Below are 22,525 nucleotides of genomic sequence, written 5' to 3'. Positions count from 1 at the left end.
GATCTTTTCAACATATTTAAAGCATCACAGAAATATTGAAACACTGTAGCTGGACCGTTAACAAACGTATGTCAGATGTAACTCACTGAAATTTAGGAGGTATGGCCTCTGGAAATTTAAGGAGCATCCAGGCTTGAAACTCTATGTCCCTCATTTTATTAATAATGCTCACTACCCTGAAACAGGAAACACATTAACAGTGCAGTTTTGTTTAGATATTATGTGAACATAATGAAAAAAACAAATCTCCAAATTACTACAAGTCTTGTGAGTTTTCTCTCACCAGTTTCAGTAGAGTTTTGGCTTCTTTTTAGTCAAACCCCTCAAGTTCAAACTCCCAAAGCCTTAAAAAGAAAACAAAACAGAGGTTTTCTCTCTGCATTTACACTTTAACACAAACAGACTGTCAGGTGTGACGGGGATGGTCTGTAGGTATCAGTGTAACTCACTGCTCTCTGCTCTGCTCTCTTTGCTCTTCTCCACCAACAGATCTCTCAGATTTTCAATAGTGATGTGTGATGGGATTTGATTCCCCTGCTGAAGTCTAAGGAACTCCATCATCGTTGGAATCTAAAAATAAAAGGAGCCATTTCATCAACACCACTCTCAGGTCCTCAGATATTACCTGATATTTTATGTCAACTGTGGGTCTTACCTGAGCCCTGTAGTGTGGAAGATTTGTATTTGTATTTTGTATCTTTATTTGTTTCAGACATATAAAACAAAAAACAATATATACACACTACATATATTTTCATTTACAGATACGAATATATATGTAGATATACACACACACACGTATGTGTTCAGATAAACAAAAAATATATAATGAAATAAAACAAAATCGTCTGACATAATGTAACAATGTTTGGTCTGAAAAGGAGTAGGAAGAAGTATGAACATACTTATTAATTCCTACCCCTGCTCAACATCTTATTGATCCCACATAATTCACCTAATTCCCATCATCACATACTCCACACGATACACGAGGAGAACCTATATAAACTTGGCTACCGTGACTGATATAATTTGGATATAATTTGATATTTTTATACATACAATGGGTGATCATCTTTATCGGTATCATATTCTTCCAAAATCAGTTTTCGAAGTTTTTTCATGAACTTACTAATTCCTGAGCATTGCTGTAGATCTATAGTAAAACTATTCCACAGTTTTACCCCATAAATAGTGACACAAAAGGTTTTAACCTTTGACCGTGCTTTAAGAATCCTTAGATTCAATTTCCCCCTCAATTCATAGTCTCCTTCTCTGTCATAGAACATCCTCTGTATATTTCCTGGTAACGTATTGTATCTGGCCTTGTACATAATTTTTGCAGTTTTATATTTTATAAGATCCATAAACTTCAGTATTTTTAATTTCAAAAACATGATGTTAGTATGGTCTCTAAATCCTGCTTTATTAATCATCCTGATTGCTTTTTTTTGAATTTTACATATTGGTTGAAGTGCAGTTTTATATGTGTTTCCCCAAATTTCCACACAGTATTCCAAATATGGCAATATAAGTGAACAATAAAGTACCCGGAGTGATTTGGAAGGCAAAAAATATTTAACTTTACTTAGTACGGAGATGCTTCTTGACAGTTTGGCTTGTATATGCTTTATGTGAGGTTTCCAGCAGATTTTGTTATCTATTATCACACCCAGAAATTTTGTATCCGAAACTTGCTCTATTTCAACATTGTTTACTAATAATTTTGCTCCTGCATCTTTTTTACAATTTCCGAATAACATAAATGTAGTTTTTTCCAAATTTAATGATAGCTTATTTCTATCAAACCATGTTTTCAGTTTAATCATTTCTTGTGTGACAATTTCCAAAAGCTGATGTAAGTTCTCTCCAGCACAAAAAATATTTGTATCATCTGCAAATAGAATAAACTGTAGTATATCTGATGTTCTGCATATATCATTGATATAGAGGATAAACAGCTTTGGTCCCAATACTGACCCCTGCGGAACTCCACAAACAATGTCCATACACTCTGATTGATATTCCCCAATTTTCACAAATTGCTGCCTGTCTCTCAAATAACTCTTTACCCATTCTAACACCACTCCTCTAATGCCGTAGTACTCCAGTTTATCAAGTAATATGTCATGATTAATTGTGTCAAAAGCTTTTTTTAGGTCAATGAATACACTAACTATACATTGTCTTTTATCTATATTGTTGGTGATATTTTCGATCAGTTCCATTAATGCCAATGATGTTGATCTATTTGATCTGAAACCATACTGACTATCCGTTATTATTTTGTGTTTATCTATAAATTTGTCAAGTCTATTACTAAAGACTTTTTCCAGTATTTTTGAAAATTGAGAAAGTAGAGAGACAGGCCTATAATTTGTGAATTGGTGTCTGTCACCATTTTTAAACAGTGGTGTTACTTTAGCTGTTTTCATTTGTTTTGGGAATAACAAATGAAAACAGCAGATGCCAGCAGATCTTCACAGCCATGTTGTAAATGGGTGTATTGAACAACACCTGTCAAAGAAATAAGAAGTTCCTTATTGCTACTTAAGTCGATTCTCAGTTTGTCAGCTTAAAAACCACATCAAATTCTTCAATTTGTTGAAATGCAGAACAAGCAAAAACTGTCATATACCCTGATGGGTTTGTAGATTCTTCTACTTGCTTCCATTGAAATGTTGTTGTTGTATCACAGTCGGGAATAAAAACTGTCAAATACACTCCAAAAATTGTGTAATGTAAAATGTCTCCGGACTGGTTGTTTGCTGCTCTTTGAGTTCAGCAGGAGGAGGTGAACCCACAGCTGGGAGTGGTTCCATGGTGTCTTGGAGGATCTTACTTCAGGTTCATGATCATAATTATATTCTTTCTGGTCTAAACCTCAGACAAGAGCTGGTCAGATGAATTGAGTCAGCTTTCTGAAGTTCTGCTACAGAAAGGAAACAAGGACAGCAACACCTCCACCTTTATCTGACAACACATCTTTGACGATTTGTCTTCTCAGTATCATAATAATTATATTGTCAGAATATTTTGGGTTGCTAAAAACAACTAAAAGCATAAAATTCCGTTTTCAAAATTCAGTACTGATGTCCCACATTATGAAAAGTTAGCCCAAACGGTGTACAATGGGTTTCTTTTCTGTTGACCAACATAAAAACTTTTCCAAAAAGCAATTAAAGAGATTAAACAAAGATATTTTGAAGGCATTTTGGAATTACCTGATTTAGCAGAGCTACTTACTCACTGTAGCTCAGTTCATGGACTTGAATTAGGAGGGACAAGAAAAGTGAATTCAACTGACTCCAATTTACTGACATCTAATGGTGAGATTTTACATACTGTAACTTTAATGATAGTCGAAAATAGCCCAGGCGCACGGCTGCTAGGTGAGTACACAGTTTGTGTAATATGTGAATAAAAATAAATATAAGCTTTACCCTCTTTTCCAACCAAAAGTTCCCAGTAGAGTTTTTGACCTTCAGCTGTTTTCTTTCCGTTTTTGTTTTTAATATCTTACACACACACACACACACACACACACACACACACACACACACACACACACACACACACACACACACACACGCACACGCACACACACGAAAAACATTTATGACTCGCACTCTCACCTCTTATTATTTTAAGTAGCTTAGTATAATGTATCTGTTACTTTAGCAATTTTCTCCCACTTCCCCATTAGGTTGATCTCTTTTACTATTTATTTATTACCATCAACTATTTGCTCAGTGTTAGTTTGATAAGTATTTTTTAAATATAAGGTAAATTTTACTTTTAATGAACTATACTTTATGCTTAAGTCTCCTTGTTCCTAGTACAACCTGCTTAAGACATGTTCCACTCAATCTCACGAGGAGTTGATCACGTGACAGCCGTTTGCGCACGCGCAGATTTCCTCCTCTGATCAGCTGACTTTGAGTGAGATGCTCTGTTGAAGGAGCCCCGTGTGTCTAAAACCCGCTGTTGTCTGCGCTATGTGCAGGAAACTGCGTGTGTTTGGCTGAAATATACCGAGTGGACTGCGCGCTGAAGCCGTTAAACGCGTCGGTGAGTACCGCGGTGCTTCGGTTAGTGACGTCGTGACACCGTGAGGCTACATTGATAAACAAGCTGCTGGTAGCAGCAGTAAGCTAACACTGCATGAAACGGGTTTATTCTGCTGTCACTGATTTTTTCTTCTTTCCTTTCCCTGATACCGAATCAAAGAGCGGCGGTTTCTATTCATGTGGCATTCTGTGTGTTTAATCAAGAGGAGGGTCGCTATTTAGCGGTCTGCATCAACAAGAAGTTGATCATATGACAGTCAGTCAGCAGACATGGAGACTTGTCTGTCTCTCCTGTGTAGCTGTGATGAAATCAGCCACTTCTGTATGTCTGTGGGACTCTTTAAAACCAGTGGGAAATAATGAGGAAGTTCAAGATTCAGAACCAAATAAGAATCAAAAGAGGAAGAAAGAGGATTTTTACATGACTCATTCAGTGTTAGTTTGACGTGTGTGTCTGTCTAATGCAAAGTGATCGGAAAGCACTGAGATTTTTCTTAATCAAAAGATGTGAGAACACAGTTTAAAGCAGGGTCTGTTTTGGATAGCCACACCATTGAACTGAACTCAGTTCTGTTCAATATTAATTTGATCTTTTGTATTTGATCTGTATTTCTTAAACTTTGTACCGATAATGTTTGCTCACATCTTCTGAGCGTGCCTCCTTAACTTTTAGAGAAGAATACAAATCTAGCAGTGATACTGACTTAAAGTTCTCTGCCTGTAATGAATCAAGAAGCTAACTGTACGTCCAGAGAAACAGAATCAACTTTTTGGGATTTTCTTACCTGGATTATTGAGAATGCATTTTAACAATCTTAGTTACAACATCAACAACATGGTTCATTTTTAGCAAAGACTGCACAACACTAGGTGGCTGTAGCTCAGGAGGTAGACCAGGTGTTCTAATAATCAGAAAGCTGGATGTTTGAGCTCTGACTGCTCCAGTCTGCATGCCTTAGCAAGATACTGAACCCCAAGCTTCTCTCTGATGCATCCATCAGAGTGTGAATGTCAGATAGGAACCATTTAGGTTGGAAAAAGGGCTTGTGTGAATGAGGCATGTATAGAGCGCTCAAGTAAAGTAGGAAAGCACTATATAAAAGCCAATACATTTACTTTTCATTGAGCACATAGCTGCTAACTCCTTTGTAATCTCAAACCCTTTGGCTATCCTGTGTTGTGGACAAAAAGTTAAAATTGTCCGCTTCGTATTTTTAACTGAGGCTCCAGATTTCCAGCAATATGCTCGAATTATCTTGGTCTGGTTCACCTGGAGAGGGTTATATTCTCAAATCTTTCTTTTTCTCAAGGCACATTAGTTCAGCTGTCTTCCACACACTCTAGTACAGCGGTCCCCAACCCCCGAGCCTCGGACTGGTACCGGTCCGTGAGTCGTTTGGTACCGGGCCACGAGAGTTGAGGCTCAGGTGTGAAATGTATAGTTTTCAGGGTTTTTATTGGTTTTCAGCGTTATTTTGTTATCGTTTTTATCGTTTACTCTGTTTTCCTTGGTCTCTTCACGTGTGTTATGAATAAATTTTCTTTTTTTCATTACCGGTACTAGTTTTATTTTGTTGTATTTATCCGCGACACCTTAAAGGCCAGTCCTTGAAAATATTGTCGGGCATAAACCGGTCCGTGGCGCAAAAAAGGTTGGGGACCGCTGCTCTAGTAAACTCCATCAGAAGCTGGATAACTTGTGTTTTGGCGATTTTTGTGGGAAATCACACAGCTGGTCTTCACTTCCTGGATGAGCTTGGTTAAGAAAGTCCTTGTTGCTTTTGCAGCTTTGTTGGCTAAATGTCAGACGTCCGTCCCTGCTATGCATCAGTCAAGTTCTTGTATTTTTCAGTGTGTTTAGTCTCATAATTGCGATTTAGACTGTAATCCTTAAACAACAATTTGCTCTCCACAAACAAACACACAGCTTTACCTCTGACTTCAGTCCATGTCTTATTAAAAACTCTACACTCAGCTTTCAGGACTAGCAAACTCACATTTCTCATAAATGTTGGTTCCAAAGGAACATTTACAGTCATGCTTGCATAAGCATACCTATGTACATTAAAAAAGAAAATAAAGACAGCAAATTTGTATTGCGTATCTCCACAAAATCAGAAAAAATTGTAAGCTATTATCTCATTACAGCTTATGGTGAGGAATTTATCAAAGAATGTTTTGAGACTGAAAACAGGACAAGCTGCATGATGTATACTTATTTACATTTTAATTCCAATTTCCCACCAACCTAAAATGGGCCAATCAGGAAAAACCAATGGCTTGGATATGGCCGTACATTGGGCCCAGGTCTGGTCTAAAGGTAAAAGTAAAAGGTAAAAGCCATGCATTCATATGTTAATTAAGTAAAGATGCAAAATGAATAACCTGCCTCCAAAGCATTAGATAAGTATTATTATATTATCAGATTAGGATTTTACTGTAGCATTTCAGGTAGTGCTGCCCATTCACTAAATCGAAAACATAACATGAAAAAATTAAATCTTGTTTTTTCACCTTCAGTAACTTCCTTACATCAGCGGCACGGGGGACAAAATTCCTGCCAGCAGCCATGACAGAATTCTGGTTGATCTCAGCTCCCGGGGAGAAGACCTGCCAGCAGACCTGGGACAAGCTGATGGTGGCCACTACGCGCACCAACAACCTCTCCACTAACAACAAGTTCAACATCCCTGACCTCAAGGTGAAAAAACCCCAAAACACAGCAGTCCTCTGTGGCTAAGGCCTCAGTGATGAATGCATAGGTGGACACCAGCGTGGCCATTATTTGCCTTTTTGCTTATGTTTTCTGGTCTACCTCTAACAGGTTGGGACTCTGGATGTCTTAGTTGGCCTGTCAGATGAGCTGGCTAAACTAGACACTTTTGTGGAAAGGTAAAGTTTACTGAAACATGACAGAGTTTTGTGTAATGTGTTTGTCAGGCAGCGGAAGAGTTGTGAGCTCAGTTTTATAAAGAGTGAAAGAAACCTTTAGATAGAATCATGCTAATTGCTGTTTCGTTTTTCTGTTCTCTCTGCTCGTTTTCTATTCACTACTCATCCTGAAATCGGATGCAGTGTGGTAAAGAAGGTTGCTCAGTACATGGCCGATGTTCTGGAGGACAGCCGAGACAAAGTCCAGGAGAACCTGTTGGCCAATGGAGGTAACCTCTGCTTACGTAATCAGGCAGCTTCTTAGAAAAAACAAGTCTATTTGCTTTACAGCTATTAAAGTATATGGAAATGGAGATTGATGCTGATGTCTTTGATCTTGTTTCTACTTGATACAGTTGACCTGGTCACCTATGTCACCAGATTTCAGTGGGATATGGCGAAATATCCGATCAAACAGTCTCTGAAAAACATCTCGGAGATCATTTCCAAGGTAAAATCAACTCTCTTTGTAAATTAATTATTAATGCATTGTGTTGTATATTGCTGAAGTCCTGGTTGATGAGTTGAGATTTCATCTATTGTATTAAGACATAAATTGTCCCAGAGTACACTGACTATATCGGATTTTTCCAGCTGCACTGATCAGCGATGATGTATTCACCCATACCTGCTTGGTTTTCTAGCAAGTGACTCAGATAGACAACGACCTGAAGGCCAGAGCTTCGGCTTACAACAATCTAAAGGGAAACCTGCAGAATCTGGAGAGGAAGAATGCGTGAGTAAAACAGCCGTCACTAGCACAGACGTTTGTGGACACAGTGGACGAGTAGCTGTTGTTGTACTTGTTTCAAGTCTGCTTGGAGTCCATCTGTGCATGGTTGAAGAGTTGTGTGTGATTACAAGGAATTTAAAGGGCACATAGTCATCTGTGCTGAGCCTCGTAATGAAATGTGTGTCCCTCAGACTACAGCGCACCCTTGCATAAATATGGGCCTATGTTGGCCCAGAGCGCTCATGCAAAAGAAATTATTCATCTCACAAGAGTTACTTTTGGTTAAGTGAAAGTTAACAACAAAAACAAAAACCATGCTTTTTTTTTCCATTCATTGTGTTTCATTGATATTGTGGAATTGGGTGCTCTGCATTACAAGCTTTCACACATGGACACTATATATTTATTTTTTAATTTTTTAAAAAAAAGCTGGATTTAGAGTTGCACTGAAAATTTGTATGTTATGTGCATTTTTGTCACATGTATAGGATGTTTTTCTCATCACTGTAGAGTAAAACAATATTTTAGGTTGTTGCCTGAGCATAATGTGAAAACATCTTAGCTTTAATAATGTTAACAATACTGTTAGTATGTAACTTTATTCAACGTCTGTTTTCTTGTGCTCTGTGTATATGCATGTGTCTTTCTTCTAGGGGGAGCTTGATGACCAGAAGTCTGGCTGACATAGTGAAGAAAGAGGACTTTGTGCTGGACTCAGAGTACCTGATTACCATGCTGGTGGTCGTCCCAAAGTAAGTGCACCAGCATCATTGTATGCAGTGTGTGTGTCTTGTGAATACTTATTTTTTGAGCGCTTCTATTCATGGTGCAATCCCAGTTCCGAAAATGTTGGGACGCTGTGTAAAATGTGAATAAAAACAGAATGCAATGATTTGTAAATCTCATAATTCCCACATTTTATTCACAGTAGAACACAGAAAACATCAAATGTTTAAACTATGAAAATGTACCATTTTAATATAAAATAAGTCATTTTGAATTTGATGCTAACAAGTGTCAAAAACAAGGCCATGTCTAAAAAAACTACTGTGTCGCATGACCTTGACAAGGAGGCATGTCAAAGGATATTGCGTCCATGTTTTGCAAGGCCAATATACCCATAACTCAGAGCAAAAAAAGTTCAAGGTGAACTGAGGCCAAAACAACAAATAAAAACTTTTAAGGAACACTGCTACCTAATCCTTACGTGAAGCAAAACCAAACAAAAAGTGTGCTAAACTCACAAGCCAGAAACGAAGAGGGAGTTCAGCCCTTCTGCTTTAGTGATACACTCACACAGTGAGTGAGTTAAGGTATGTACAAAATATAAACACCAGCTAACAGTCACAGGGTCTAGCAGAACTAATGTGTCTCCACAAAAAACATGCACAAAACTATCAAAGGTTTGGAGGCCGAGGGCAGGACCAGAACGCTGCTGCTGTCATTTCTGTTAGGAAAGTGCTGCTGGGAGTAGGATTTTTATGTTATTTTATTTTTTCAAATACCAGATGTTGATAGGGACCAATCAGCAGCTGGCATGTCACCTGGCCCAGCCATGGATTCAGCCAATCAGGCGGAAACCTGCATAGAGAGGCTCAAAGATCCTCAGAGGTTGAGAGGTCACTCTCCTATATATAAAGCAGTGCCGAGAAACAACACTAACCACGTTCACGTGTGGAGTCTTTGCATTTGTAGATGGCGCAATAAACTGTTTTCACAGATGGTGATTTCTGGAAGTGTTCCTGAGCCCACGCAGTGATTTTAATGACAGAATCGCATGTTTTTAATGCAGTGCTGCCTGAGACACTGAAGATCACGTGCATCCAATAATGATTTTCAACCTTTTTGCGCACAGAGATTTATCTTCTTTCAGTCATTGTTGATATTATGTATTGCAGGTGATATGTTTAAAGAAAGTCCTCACAATTGTATGTTGAGAAAACAGTTTCTTTTAACCACCACTTACATCTAATTTTCCAGCCGTTTGTTGCCTTTTTTTTTTTTTTTTTGAGATGCTTTGATGCCATCAACCTGAAAATTAGCTCAGATTTTAATTAAATTGTCCATTTTGTCATTGTAAACATTTGATGTTTTGCATGTCCTACTGTAAATTGTGGGGTTTATGAGATTTGCATAATAATTGCATAAGGTTTTTAATATTTTACACAGGGCTCCAATGTTTTTGGAATCTGAGTTGTAGACAGTGCGAAGACGTTTTGTGATCATTAATTTATGAGCAAGTAATTTCATAACTGTACAGAATTTGGCTGTGGTAAAGGTTAAATTTTTAATTTTGGTCTGAGAATGGTTTTTATCAAAATAAAATAAAAGTCAAAGATGTTATTTTCTAATTTCCACCCTCATCAGGACGAGCTACGCTGACTGGCAGAAGACATACGAAACGCTGGCTGAAATGGTCGTACCACGCTCCACCAAGTAAGTCCTCCCTAGACGCTGCTAAATACAAAAGGTACAAGAAAGGTCTGCTTTTAAATATATTTGTGCATGTCATGAATTGCACATGGCTGTTCCATGTTATTATGATAACAGTTGAGGTAGACCAGAATTTTTACTTCCTGTGTCTTCTTCTGAGTTTAACTTTGCGCTTGACTCTGATTAAAACTGGAACCATCTCACGTGTGAACTGTAAAAAATTATTTGACCCGTATTAGAATAGAAGACGTTACGTGGTTGACCTGTAGAAGGCAATTGACCCTGTGTCAACATGGCCAGGTGATTTAGGACATTGTGTTTAGACTTTCTGGGCAAATGTGACCTCAACATCCTGATGATCCAAATCTGGAGCTGTCTCAGCAGGAAGACAGTTTGCATAGTTTGATTAAACAGAGTTTATTCTTAGCTGAAAATATTCTCCAGTGTTGATTTCTATGGTCACCAGTGAGGGATGTTTCACTTTATAGTATAATTATAGTTATAGTAAATCCAACTTAACAGGTATCAACAGTTCTTTTCCTTTTTTTTAAACTCCTCTAAACTGGCATGGTGGTAAGACAAGCCAAAGTGTATCAGTTTTTCCAACCTTCTCAGCGTCTGGTTTAACATGAATTTCTGTATTTTTCTCACTTCAGTCATTTTTATTTTCTGACAAACTGAACTGTTTTTATTAAAGTGTAGTCCAACTTAAGTGAGTGCAAACATGTGTGGACTGTTGTACTATTACTATTACTATTTTAAACAGTCCAATTTGCAACGTTGCAAAGGTCAGCAGCTGAAGAAAGTAAATTACTGTTAAATAAAATAAACGTAAAAATTTTGTTTTATTGAAATTTATTATTTTTATACTAAAAAGTTTGATTTGCATTTGAAATGTATTTTTATTATATTACATAATGTTTATTTTAAACATTAAATTTACATTTAAATATAAATGTATTGCATCTCTGTGTGGTTGCATTGTTGCTCCACAAATACAAATACTCTGCTGTATTGATATATTTTCCCACACCTCTTGTGCATTCTGTCCTCATCTCCAGGCTGCTGTTTGAAGACAGCGACAGCGGTCTGTTCAGTGTCACCCTCTTCAGGAAAGCTGTAGATGACTTCAAACACAAGGCTAGAGAAAACAAGTAAACTCTTCCACTTCTGTTTACTCAAAAGAATATGAGCTTTTCAGAGTTAATGTCTAAAGCTTATGTTGCGTGTTGCACTTGATACACTCCAGCCAATCCAGCTTTGTGTTTTCTCTGAATGACAAATGTTTCCTTTAGTTATAAATGCTCCATAAATAGATAAGTGGCTCATGAGGATTTAAGTAGGGTGTGTGTGTGTGTGTGTGTGTGTGGGGGGGGGGGGGGGGGGGGGGGGGGGGGGGTAGGTGCTTGATTATACTCATCTCTGTGAAAGCTGATAGCCATCTCTCTGCTGTGTGTCCTGGCTCAGGTTTACAGTGCGGGACTTCCAGTACAATGAGGAGGAGATGAAGGCAGACAAAGAAGAGATGACACGCTTGTCCACCGACAAGAAGAAACAGTTTGTATGCCTGCTGCTTACTTCAGTAACAATGTGTGTAGTTAGTGGAGCTCGCGCTGTACAGAAAGAATTGCTTTTGTAGTACATCTGTACATCCTTTTGCAGCTGCTGTTTATAGTTAACTAGTAATCAGAAAGTAAGCATGCCGTTTCATTTTCATATTGCTGTGGTATTTATCACCCTTACTTTTAAGAATGGTAAAAATTGATGATATGTTGTTGCATTTAATCTAGGGCCCTTTGGTACGATGGCTGAAGGTGAATTTCAGTGAGGCCTTCATCGCGTGGATTCACATAAAAGCTCTACGCGTGTTTGTGGAGTCGGTGCTCAGGTGAGTTGTCTTGCAGGAGATTATGAATTTATTAATGTACAGATGTGCATCCTTTACCATCAGGCTCTCGAATTCATGGTTACCTTGTATTTCATAGATATGGGCTGCCAGTCAACTTCCAGGCTATGCTGCTTCAGCCCAACAAGAAGAACATGAAGAAACTCAGAGAGGTGCTGTACGACCTGTACAAGCACCTGGACAGCAGTGCTGCAATCATTGACGTGAGTCTCAGCAGCACATTTGTTCATTACTTACCTGTTTGTTTTTTTTTTTTTTGGCAGTGTTAAATGAAGTAATCTGAGGACTGTGTTATACAGTAAAGTAAGAATCCACCACAGATTATGACCTCGAGTCTAAATGACCTTTATACTAAAAACACAAACTGGATAAAGGATGAATGCTGGTTTCCAGTTTGCGTCACAGTTGTTTTTGGAGTGGCTACAGGAGGTAGAGCAGGTCAGCTACTAATCTTAAGGTTGGTAGTTTGATCCCGGGCTACTCCAGTCTACATGCCAAAATAACATTGGGTAAGGTACTAAAACTCAATTCATTCATCCCAGAGTGAATGTGTGTGTGAGTAGGTAAATGAGATGTGTTGCGTAAAGCACTTTTGAGTGCTCACGTAGAGTAGAAAAGAGCATCCATGCTTCCATGCTAGCTGCAGGTGACTGCAGCAACCACTTGCCAACTGGTTGGGGAATGCACATTTTTCCCAGCGGCCTTCGGTTGCGTGGTGGAGGAGAGATAACTGACTGATCACTGACCGGTTTCTAGGCCTGCATGATGCATTCATTAGTACTAGTTAACTGGTTTCAAAGTAAATGCCAGCAACAACTGGCCAAGGGAAAAAGAGTTGCTGATTGGTCTTTATTTAAGTGAGGAAAAAATATTTTTCCAAAGAGAACGATAATGTATTGTCATATTCTCTTGTATAATTACTGTTCTCTGCCTTCAGGCCTCCATGGACATCCCGGGGCTGAACTTGAGCCAGCAAGAGTACTACCCCTATGTTTACTACAAGATCGACTGCAACCTGCTGGATTTCAAGGTCTAGATACATTATCATCACGTGCAGGAGTGTTCTGATGTGACACTTTCACATCCACAAACCTTAAATTATTTTTACTCTAGACTTTTTTTGTGTTCTTCCTTCTTTTCCTGTGTTTTATGTTCCTAGTACATTCCTGGGTCTCCTCCCTTATAAGTTGTTAGGAATCAGAGTGCTGATTAGCGACTGTACTTAGGATCTGTTTTAGAGGTAAACTGGTCTCTAATCACAACTTCTGTTCCAACATACTTAAATGAGAGCTAACTTTTTTGTTGTCTTTTTCTGTTTGTGCCACACTACTTAAGTAAACAGCTTCCTCCATCTCAATAGTTGGTATTCCCTCATTGCTTCAAATGCTATGTAAAATACAGTGTTTTTACTGTCACTACTTCCATACCCTACTTGTTAAAATTAACATGAAAGGTATATGTGGGGTAAGTGGGAATAAAAATAAATAAATAAATCAGTGTGCGTGTTAACTACAGTATTTATTTCAAGCCTCCAAAATCAGTGAATATGTTTGTTCAGTTTTTTAAAAGTGACGTGTTTATAGCTCCCTGTAAGGAATGCCTGTTTGTAAGTAGATGTTGACAGTTGTTTCTGCTTCTCAAGCTAAAACCTGTGAAACACTGAAACTGGTCATTTTACGGTACAAAGAAGCAATATGTTCGCTGATCTTATGCTCCTGTGATTTCTGTATATCAAGCCGTTTGAGAACAATGAATAATGTGTATATGTGCAAATACTGTATTGTCAGTATATCTATAAATTAAAACATATTTAAATAAATGTGAAATTAAATACTCTATGAAAGATCCTTGACTTTGGCTTTTTATGCTGTGTAAACCTGCTCAATAAAGTAATGGGGGAAAAAAAGATAAAGGCTAAGTTGTTAAGGGGTGTGACGATTTATGAGGAAATAACATCTCTCTGAAATAAAGGTGTGGTTTTAGGTACTACAATGACCATTTTAAGGTTACTGTTGATACAAGATACACTAACAAAAAGCGTATCTTAAAGATAAAACATACACTAATCAGTTAGACAAAAACAACCATGTGCAAAATGACCAGACTCTTCAAAGAGATGCAAAACAAAGATAAATGAATGCAAATTGATTCCAGTGACAATGCTGAGGGATATCAGGAGGGTGTGAGGTTTTGTCTTATATCTTATTCCAAAGTTCATCTTATTTTTCTCTTTGTCCATGTATATGCATGTGTTTTTACACAAAGATGCACATCAAGCTCATAATGATTCACATGTTTGTTTTTTCTCATTATTTGGCTTTTTGTGTCTTTTACAAAATACCTACTCTACATATTCAGTGTTTCTTAATAAGAAGGAGCATATTATTCATTTTCTGTTACCAAACACAGCTATCCATCCACACACGCATTTGTGGGCATGTTTACTCTGATCATAAAGTATTTTAAGCCATTTAAAGCTTCATTATTATCAAATGCAGATCCCCTATAAAAAGTTATTTATTGGCGCCTTATTAAATATGAAAACTGGCATCCACGTTTTGTTGTTGATTGTGAAGATTTAACTCGATAAATTTCATTAAACACAGAAAGAGCAGTTTCGTTTGGCACACACGTTTCCATGTTGATGATGAGGATGCTGGCCGTAGTGATGATGCTGACAATAGCAGCTGTTGATTTCCCTTGTGGCCAATCAGCAGCCACTTTAAGCTCCGCCCTCTCCGGGTGACGCAGGTAGCTCGTGCTGGTCAGCTGGCTCTGCTGTTTGAGGAGAGCAGCAGCTTCAGAGCCGCCGACTGATGATGGAAACACGGATGGAGCTTTAGTAGAGAGCCAGGGAGGAGATGCTGCGGATGCTGTGAGACAAAGCGAGCCGTGTTTAAGCCCGCGTCAGCCTCAGCTACACCTGCCGTGGATGATTATCTCGATGGGTTGTGGAGGGAGTCGGGCGGACGCGATCATCGAGCCGAGGTACCATGAAAGCTGGACAAGAGAAACAGAATCGACATGGCTTACTAACACGGATGTAGAGACCCCTCTTCCAGTAGCAAACAGTAAGAGCCTCGTCATCTCTAAAATAATGAAGAGAAAGATCTTCCATTAAGATGCAAATCCAAATGCATTCTCTTTAGGTGCCATATATGCTGACAGGGTGCAGCCACAAGCTAAACAAACCACTCACACCACAACTTGACCGAGCTGACACAGCCATCGCAGCCATCTCTACTATCTTGTTTTCACGTTTGAAAGAGTGCCACATTTCAAACACTAACCACTGTCCTGTAGGTAAACCTCTGGAAGCCAACATAAGGGAGAAGAGGATGGTGAACACGGGCACCCAGTGTGGGAAGCAGGCCCTCACCACCAGCAGCTCCAACCACCAGAGGAGACCCAGACGCTCTTTTAGTGATGTAGGTGTCACTGGTAGCAGGTACTGGCATGTGTGAGTCCTAAAACATCTTTGCACACATGGTCATGAGCAGGATTTGAGCACCACCAGTAATGCCACACACCAAACCTGCAAAATCACCGTCATCGTCATTAAAGTGTAACTATATTCATCATTAGCTTTTAACATGTTTACATAGAGTGCAGCTAGAGAAGCTTAATCAGCTCGAGCCATCCACATGCCATTTATGCAAGGGCCTCACAGCATTTAAAATGTCATAAAAGCTTTGTTTGCAATTTTACATAACAATAATGTTCATAGATGATTTACAAGACAGCTATAAGAAAATAATTAAACAGTAATACAAAAATGTAAGATATTCCTAATATTTCTGATTTAACTTATTCTAGTGAGATTTTTTGCATTAGTTTATCGTACATACCAGAAACTCTTTGAGCTAATTGTTTTGTTTTTGCTGTGGGAAATTTTGTAAAGACACTTAAATATAGTTCACACATACTGTCTCACTTACTGCTCATTCATTATATTACAAAATGTCAGTTCATCTGACCTTCGTCAGGTATAAAATTAACATCCCTCCATTATCATTTGTACACTCACTGGCCACTTTATTAAGCACACCTGTTCAGCTGCTCATTAATGCAATCAGCCAATCACATGGCAGTAACTTAATGAATTCAGACATGTAGACAGTCAAGGCGGCCTGCTAAAGTTCAAACTGAGCACCAGAATGGAGAAGCAAGGTGATATAGGCGACATCGATTGTGACGTCATTGTTGTCAACATGAAGGTATGGATCCATCTTGCCTTGTATCAAAAGTTTAGGCACCATGGTGTGGGGGATATTTTCTTGGCACACTGTGAACCCACAGTACCAACAGACCATTGTTTAAATGTCATAGCCCACCCAAGTATTGTTGCTGACCATGCCCATCTTTTTATGACCACAGTTTACCCATCTTCTGATGGCTTCTTATAACATATCACGTCACAAAGCTCAGATGATCTCAAACTGGTTTCTTGAAGAAGACAATGAGTTCAGTGTATTCAAATGACCTCCAGAGTCGGCAGATTTTAATCCAATAGAGCACCTTTGGGATGTGGTGGAACTAGATATTCACATCATGGATGTGAAACAGACAAATCTGCAGCAGCTGCGTGATGCTGTCGTGTCAGTATCGACCAAAATCCTCCGAGGAATGTTTTCAGCACCTTGTTGAATCTGTGCCTTGAAGAATTACGACAGTTCTGAACGGGGCACTAGCAAAGTGTACCTAATAAAGTGATTGGTGAGTTTATCTTTTTAAAAAGGAAAAGTAATAACAGAAACTCTCTTTTTTGTGAGGTTTAAATTGAAAATATTTTTGTTGTTCTCAAAACTGAAATAAGCTTTAAAAAAAGATCTGAAAAATTATTTTATCTTACCAATTATATTTCAGTTTTTCTAAATGACAGTTAAAAATATGTATTAATAATTTAACCTTCCACACATGGAAGAACCTCAGTGACTCACCTCTCAATTGGCCATCTTTGCCCACTCGCTGTTTGTCTAGTGCGGTGACATTTAAATGAAGTGGGATTCCAAATCTTTTCACAGCAATCTACTCGTGACTCCAAAAGGAGGTCATCAAAGGAGGCCAGCGCTTTGTCTAAGGATGGGCAGCCGGTAAGCGCCAACAGCAGTGACGATCCAGAACCTGAAAACGCCTCTGACGAAAGATGAACCTCCACGAGGAGGAAGACGGCTGTAGGTGCGAGTGCCTCTCCAGAGAACAAGATGGAGATTTGAAGACGTGCGTGGCTGATTTTATTTATTTATTTTTATTTTCTATTTTTTTGCAAGATCCTGGCTGTTGTTTGCAGTGATTTACGACACAAGCACCTACAAACGTCTCCATCCAAAGACCTGTGGATGCTGCATCTTTGTTGTGCCATTGCAAATGCATGTGCAAAGAAGAGAGTGGGTAGCGAGCAATGTTCACACTTTACACCATGCTTCTCTCCCATGCTTATGGTGCCAGTCAGGGAATGTGTCACTGTTTTCAGCCAGTGTGAAGAAAAAAAACAAAACAAAGAAGAAGAAAAGAAAAAAGAGCAGATTGTCCCATATGCACATGATAATTACAAGCAGTGTGTTCTGTGTGAGGCCTTCCTAAGAATTTGCTTCAGTTCTTTGTGCAAGTATACTCCTTTTGTTGTGAATGATTATCAGTAGTATGGGAACTAATACCGATGCTGTTTAACCTCAGTCAATTCTGTAAGTAATTTTAATTTAAAAGAACCAGAAGTGCTGTTTAGAAGCTGAGACTTGGAGGCGTGAAGCTCGAAGGCTAAAGACGGCCTTTTCCAGCCTTTCGCAAGACATACAAACACATCCGCATGTGCCTACAATTAATCTTGATTCAAAGTGCTGTTGTGTTCTCTTTCAGAGTTTGATTTTTAAAGTTTGCTTTATACTGTTGTGTTCAATACTTCTACTTTACTCTCTGTTACGTTGTAAAATGCACACTTTATATTTAGTATTGTAACATGTAAATTTTTTTGGCTTAATACCGGTCTGCATGTATAGATCGGTGCTATGTTAATTTAATCAAAGTCTCTGCCCAAACTTGATCAATAGCAAGCCATTAAAAAATCAATTAAAAAAAGCCTATCCAACATATGTAAATACAAGCATACTCAGGAGGATTTTCAGGATGGGGCATCTGGCAAATTAGATCATATGACCAGCAGATGGCGTAGTTGACCAGCTGAGGTCTTAATATCTAAACACAAAGAGGTTTGAAAGTGGTAACAACCACATTAAGAAAAGCTCTGACTTACCGGAGGCTGTCGGCTTTACATGATTGTATGAAGGACAATCTGTTGGTCATATAAATAAATTTAAGAATCTGAATTAAAATGGTGTGCATGTGATAATGATCGCTTGTCAAGAGTTTTTAATGACTTTACTTAGATGATGTGATGAAATGTGTACAGACCGTGCCATATTTGTGATGGCAAAACAAACCTCAACGTGTATGTTTCAAAATTACTTTTTTCTTCTTTGCATTAAAATATTTGCTGGCTTTGTAATGTATGAAATCCAGGGGGAAAACAAGTGATCTGAGCATTTATTTCTCATTACACGAATTAAAAGAAATCAACCTTTTCTGTTTCCTATTGTGATTAGACTGGAAAAGCATCCGTTTTGCACTGAGCTATAAACTGTTTCAATTATAAGATAAAGTTTCAAAAGCGTTACTGACTACATTTCCCAATGTAAAATTGGCTTAATTGTAATTATGTGTAATGGTCTCTTTACCTTTAAGAGAGTAATTCATTAGTTTTGCCCAAGCATTATGTAGCCAACTCTGACAATCTCTGATGAGTGAGCAAATCATTTTATAAAACAGTTTTCTGTCATGAGTTTCTTTGTACTTTGCTTCCAAGAAAACAGACTTCATTTTAATTTTATTTTTAAAGTGGTCATGAGCAATAGTTCTTCTCTAGGTGATCTGAAGGTCTTTCAAATGTTTTCTTTTGACATTGGGTGCTTATTCGATTATTTTTAATCCAGTCCTTGTACTTGACCATTTTCAGAGGAATGTGGTTTTTTTTTGCTGTTGTTTCTTTTTTTCTTCTTTTTTTTTGGTGGCCTTTTTGTGCCTGTTAAGCAGTCTGTTAGGCCACTAAGGCCACTTGTCAGGTCCTGTGTCAGCTGGTCCATCATTGGTAATGGTAAAGAAATAAGTTCTTCATAAGGAAGGGAAACAGGAACGGAAGGCTGAGGCATGCCAAACTACATAAGAACTGAACTCAAAATCAGTGACAAAAGGTCTTGTGGAGTGATGAATCCAAATTTGAAATTTTGGTTAAGATTGTCAGTATATATGGAGGAGGTCAGGACAGGGGTAAAACACTGAGATTTTGATCTACTTTGCAGTACCAGCTAGAAAGAATCTAATTGACAGTGGCTTCATTTTTCTGCATGACAATGACCCCAAACACATGGATAGAAAAACACACAATAGCACACCATCAGTCAAGTTCAAGCTGTGTTGAAGACTAAAGGCAGCCATACTGAATATTGACTTTGAAGCTGGTTAGAATTGCACAAACTCTGTTTTTGACTGAAATCCTGTACTTCCAAGTATGTTTGCAAATGTTTCAAGAAATATCTGCGCCCAATTCCCATTTCCTTGAAAAATAGTTATAGGAGTAAGTACGGTACAGTCCACCACATGATTTGTTGACCTTTGTGACACACCTTTTTAAAACAAAAGCCCAAATCAGGTGTGTCGACTCATACTGTATGCTTAGTATTTTTTTAATAAAATATATTTGATAGTTTTATTTTATATAATTTAAAATGATAATTTATTGATTTATATTTTTGATCAAAAAAATATGACCCTTGATTACACACCGGAAGTTCTGTGAGTTATAAAAGACAGGAGTTTTGGCATGTTGCTGATGTTGATTGGTAATTAAACGTTCAGGCTTTAGGACCGCGCGGATCACGTTCTCGGTTGGCTGTGGCTCGGTGTGAACCGTTGGTGCTCCACAGCCACGGTACAGATAACACCTGGCTGACGGACGAGGCTACATCTTATCATGTAGCTGGGCAGCTCTGGGACGTTACCCGACAAACCTGTTCGTTTTCCCCTTTACGTTATGCGGACAAAAATGATTTGAGGATGGCCAAACGACCGGGGACTGAGGATGGGATGGTGACTTCGCCCACCGTTCTCCGGAATTTCGCCGCCGATTTGAGCATCGGAGACGTGAACATGGACTGCAGCGACGGAGCCGAGGAGCTCTCTTTAGAAGAAATCCTGGCTTTGTACAGCCAGCCGATAAACGAGGAGCAGGCATGGGCAGTGTGTTACCAGTGTTGTCGGACTTTAGCGCAGAAACACCGGAGGAGAAGCTCCAAGTCTGCTGTTGTCTCATCAGCCGAGCACCCGAGAAGGATTGAGGGACCCGGGAATGTGAGGCTCGGGAGAGACGGGACTGTCAAACTGCACTTTGAAGACAACGCAGGTAACTAAACCAACCGACCAAGACCGGGCAGGTGTCCGCTTTAGCTTTGTGTGCTATGAGTAACTGCACAGGTTAAACGAGGGAGACTGGCTTTGAACAGGCAGCCGTCAACAACGACAACAAAAAGCATTTTCCTCCACATCCCTGACAGGCCAAACGAATGGAGCATCCCTACGAAGAGGCCATGTTGTTGTAGCTGCCTGCTTTTAGCCATGTGGCGATTTTGTTTACAGGCGCCTATTAATAATACATCATAGATCACCGCATAGCTGCTGGGGGGGAGACCACGAAAGCTTATGTGATGAATTATTTACGTTGCGGGTTTGTTCTCATAACAGCGGCTGATATTTACATCACAAACATGATTCATATTAAAGCTCTGTTTAGACTGGTTTGTGAACAGGGCTGCCTCACAGCCACTCTCCCCTGGAGTACAGCGGTCAGTTAGTCAGCAAACACAAATCACGTGACCTGTTCAAATTGCAGAGCACCTTTTTGGGTGCCAGACTGCGGTGAAACAAAACACTCCCTACAAGCACGAGGCCGGAGACAGATGAGTCATAGCTGCTCTTTGTTGTGACATTTTGGGGTGAATTGGGGACAAATTTGGGGCCAGGAGGCAGAATCCATTCAACAGCAAGGTGCCAGGTGTAGGCTGAGAGGTTCCACGCAATTTAAATCTAGCTGGATGGAAGTTTGTGTACGCACGTTGACTGTATACATCCTCTATATCCACTCTGTTTTTGTTTCCGTCATGCGATTTAGAGGATCCTTGAACTCTTTAATACAGGCTCATTTTCTATACAGATATTTTTGGGTAGTAAATAGACTTTTGTTCTGTGCTTGGCTGTACAGATAGGAAAGCAAGTTATGTTTAATTCAATTCAGATTTTTTTATATGGCACCAAATCACAGCAGTAATCGCCTCAAGATGCTTCACATTGTAGGGTGAAGACCTTAAAATAATACAGAGAAAACCCCACCAGTCAGATGACCCCCCACTATGAGCAAGTGCTTGGCAAAAGTGGGGGGGGGAACACCCAAACGTTTAACAGGAAGAAACCTTTGCGAGAACCAGGCGGGATGGCAGATATCTGCCACGACCGGTTTGGGGTGAAGGGAGGAAGACACTGTAAGAGAGTCAGAGGTTAATAATAAGTAATGCAGAGAGGTGTATAAACATGGTAAAAAAGAAACACTCAGTGCATCATGGGAAGCCCCCAGCAATCTAGGCCTATTGCAGTGTAACTAAGGGAGGATCGTCAAAATTGTACTTTTAAATATCCTAGGAATAATAAGTAAACCAGCAGTCTGGGAGTGACACGATCTGTTTGGTTGATACGGTACAATGATGTCTTTAAGATAAGCTGGATCTAAAGTGAGAGTAGATGTCTAAGATGAAAACGCTCGACTTCTATAAGACCCACACCAGAAAAACGTATTAGAAGCCAGCAGGTCTCTGTGTACTGAAACTACAGATGAAACTGTAGTGTATCTCTATACACAGGAGAAAGGCTTAGTCTTGTACAACAGCTCAGGTGTGGAGAAAGGTGTGTAATGCCTTTAACTGCATTCCATTAATATTTCAGAGATGAGATTGGGTGTGTCTTTCTGCGCAGCCACATTATGTGGGGAACCTATTTGAACCTTTCTTATTTTTTCCGTCCCCCTGTCTTGAGTTGACCCCTCTGTCCAGCTCTGCCTTGTCTAGACTAACCAGTAATATTGTCTTCCTGTGACTCCGGCTCTCAGAATAAACAGATTCACTTGGTGCTGCTTAGCATCTTTGCACCACCAAAAATGGAACAAATTAGATGCACTGATTTTCAGAGTGCACATCAGTTCGAGATTATGGGGAGAGTCCTCTGCTGCTCCTCCTCGCTGGTGGCTGGAGTATTTTTGGGACAGCTTGGCCCTGTCCTGATTCCTATTAGGCCTGGTGATGAGAGAGATGTGAGACCTATTAAGCATCCAGCAGCTGAGTGGCTAGTGTACCACAC

At 39.2% G+C, this 22,525-nt stretch overlaps 3 protein-coding genes across 14 annotated transcripts in view; all 3 read left to right on the top strand.

Moving 5' to 3' along the window:
- The first annotated feature begins 3,928 nt into the window (after positions 1 to 3,928).
- Positions 3,929 to 13,916, top strand: atp6v1c1b (ATPase H+ transporting V1 subunit C1b). Its single transcript, XM_080863825.1, has 13 exons — positions 3,929 to 4,071; positions 6,591 to 6,771; positions 6,895 to 6,962; positions 7,146 to 7,231; positions 7,358 to 7,452; positions 7,646 to 7,737; positions 8,388 to 8,486; positions 10,102 to 10,170; positions 11,229 to 11,321; positions 11,635 to 11,728; positions 11,958 to 12,055; positions 12,153 to 12,276; positions 13,011 to 13,916. Exons 2-13 carry the CDS (start codon positions 6,640 to 6,642, stop codon positions 13,107 to 13,109), a joined length of 1,149 nt encoding a protein of 382 aa, XP_080719951.1. The 5' UTR covers positions 3,929 to 4,071; positions 6,591 to 6,639; the 3' UTR covers positions 13,110 to 13,916.
- Positions 13,917 to 14,856: 940 nt separating this feature from the next.
- On the top strand, positions 14,857 to 18,640 carry LOC308385222 (uncharacterized protein). 4 transcript variants are annotated; one of them, XM_080864031.1, is made up of 4 exons: positions 14,857 to 15,144; positions 15,377 to 15,501; positions 17,098 to 17,251; positions 17,344 to 18,640. In XM_080864031.1, the coding sequence occupies exons 1-3, from the start codon at positions 15,006 to 15,008 to the stop codon at positions 17,221 to 17,223; spliced, it is 390 nt and encodes a 129-aa protein (XP_080720157.1). In that variant the 5' UTR covers positions 14,857 to 15,005; the 3' UTR covers positions 17,224 to 17,251; positions 17,344 to 18,640. The 4 variants fall into 4 exon arrangements, with proteins under 4 accessions (XP_080720157.1, XP_080720156.1, XP_080720159.1 ...); XM_080864030.1 differs by having other exon boundaries at positions 17,098 to 18,640; XM_080864033.1 differs by having other exon boundaries at positions 15,377 to 15,521; positions 17,098 to 18,640.
- Positions 18,641 to 20,021: 1,381 nt separating this feature from the next.
- Positions 20,022 to 22,525, top strand: part of spire1a (spire-type actin nucleation factor 1a) — a 33,459-nt gene continuing 30,955 nt past the window's right edge. For 4 of the 9 annotated variants that reach the window (XM_080863817.1, XM_080863816.1, XM_080863818.1 and 1 more), the window contains exon 1: positions 20,024 to 20,525. In XM_080863817.1, coding sequence (XP_080719943.1) covers positions 20,180 to 20,525 — 346 coding nt within the window. In that variant the 5' untranslated portion in view covers positions 20,024 to 20,179. Of the gene's footprint in view, positions 20,526 to 22,525 lie in introns of all 9 variants that reach the window. The other 5 variants (XM_080863814.1, XM_080863812.1, XM_080863813.1 and 2 more) reach the window with 3 other exon arrangements.

This window comes from Rhamphochromis sp. 'chilingali' (genome assembly GCF_963969265.1).
Source record: "Rhamphochromis sp. 'chilingali' genome assembly, chromosome: 17".
In the NCBI taxonomy this organism is placed as follows: domain Eukaryota; kingdom Metazoa; phylum Chordata; class Actinopteri; order Cichliformes; family Cichlidae; genus Rhamphochromis; species Rhamphochromis sp. 'chilingali'.
The sequence above is the reverse complement of the archived record's forward strand: the minus strand, read 5'-3'. Positions and strand labels throughout refer to the sequence as shown.

Excerpts from the sequence above, each read along its gene's own strand:
- atp6v1c1b (XM_080863825.1), top strand. The coding sequence starts at position 6,640 with ATGACAGAATTCTGGTTGATCTCAGCTCCCGGGGAGAAGACCTGCCAG. Across the intron at positions 11,729-11,957 it reads CCGACAAGAAGAAACAGTTT|GGCCCTTTGGTACGATGGCT; the intron begins GTATGCCTGCTG and ends CATTTAATCTAG. Across the intron at positions 12,277-13,010 it reads GCAGTGCTGCAATCATTGAC|GCCTCCATGGACATCCCGGG; the intron begins GTGAGTCTCAGC and ends CTCTGCCTTCAG.
- LOC308385222 (XM_080864031.1), top strand. The coding sequence starts at position 15,006 with ATGATTATCTCGATGGGTTGTGGAGGGAGTCGGGCGGACGCGATCATC. Across the intron at positions 15,145-15,376 it reads CCCTCTTCCAGTAGCAAACA|GTAAACCTCTGGAAGCCAAC; the intron begins GTAAGAGCCTCG and ends ACTGTCCTGTAG. Across the intron at positions 15,502-17,097 it reads CCAGACGCTCTTTTAGTGAT|CAATCTACTCGTGACTCCAA; the intron begins GTAGGTGTCACT and ends ATCTTTTCACAG.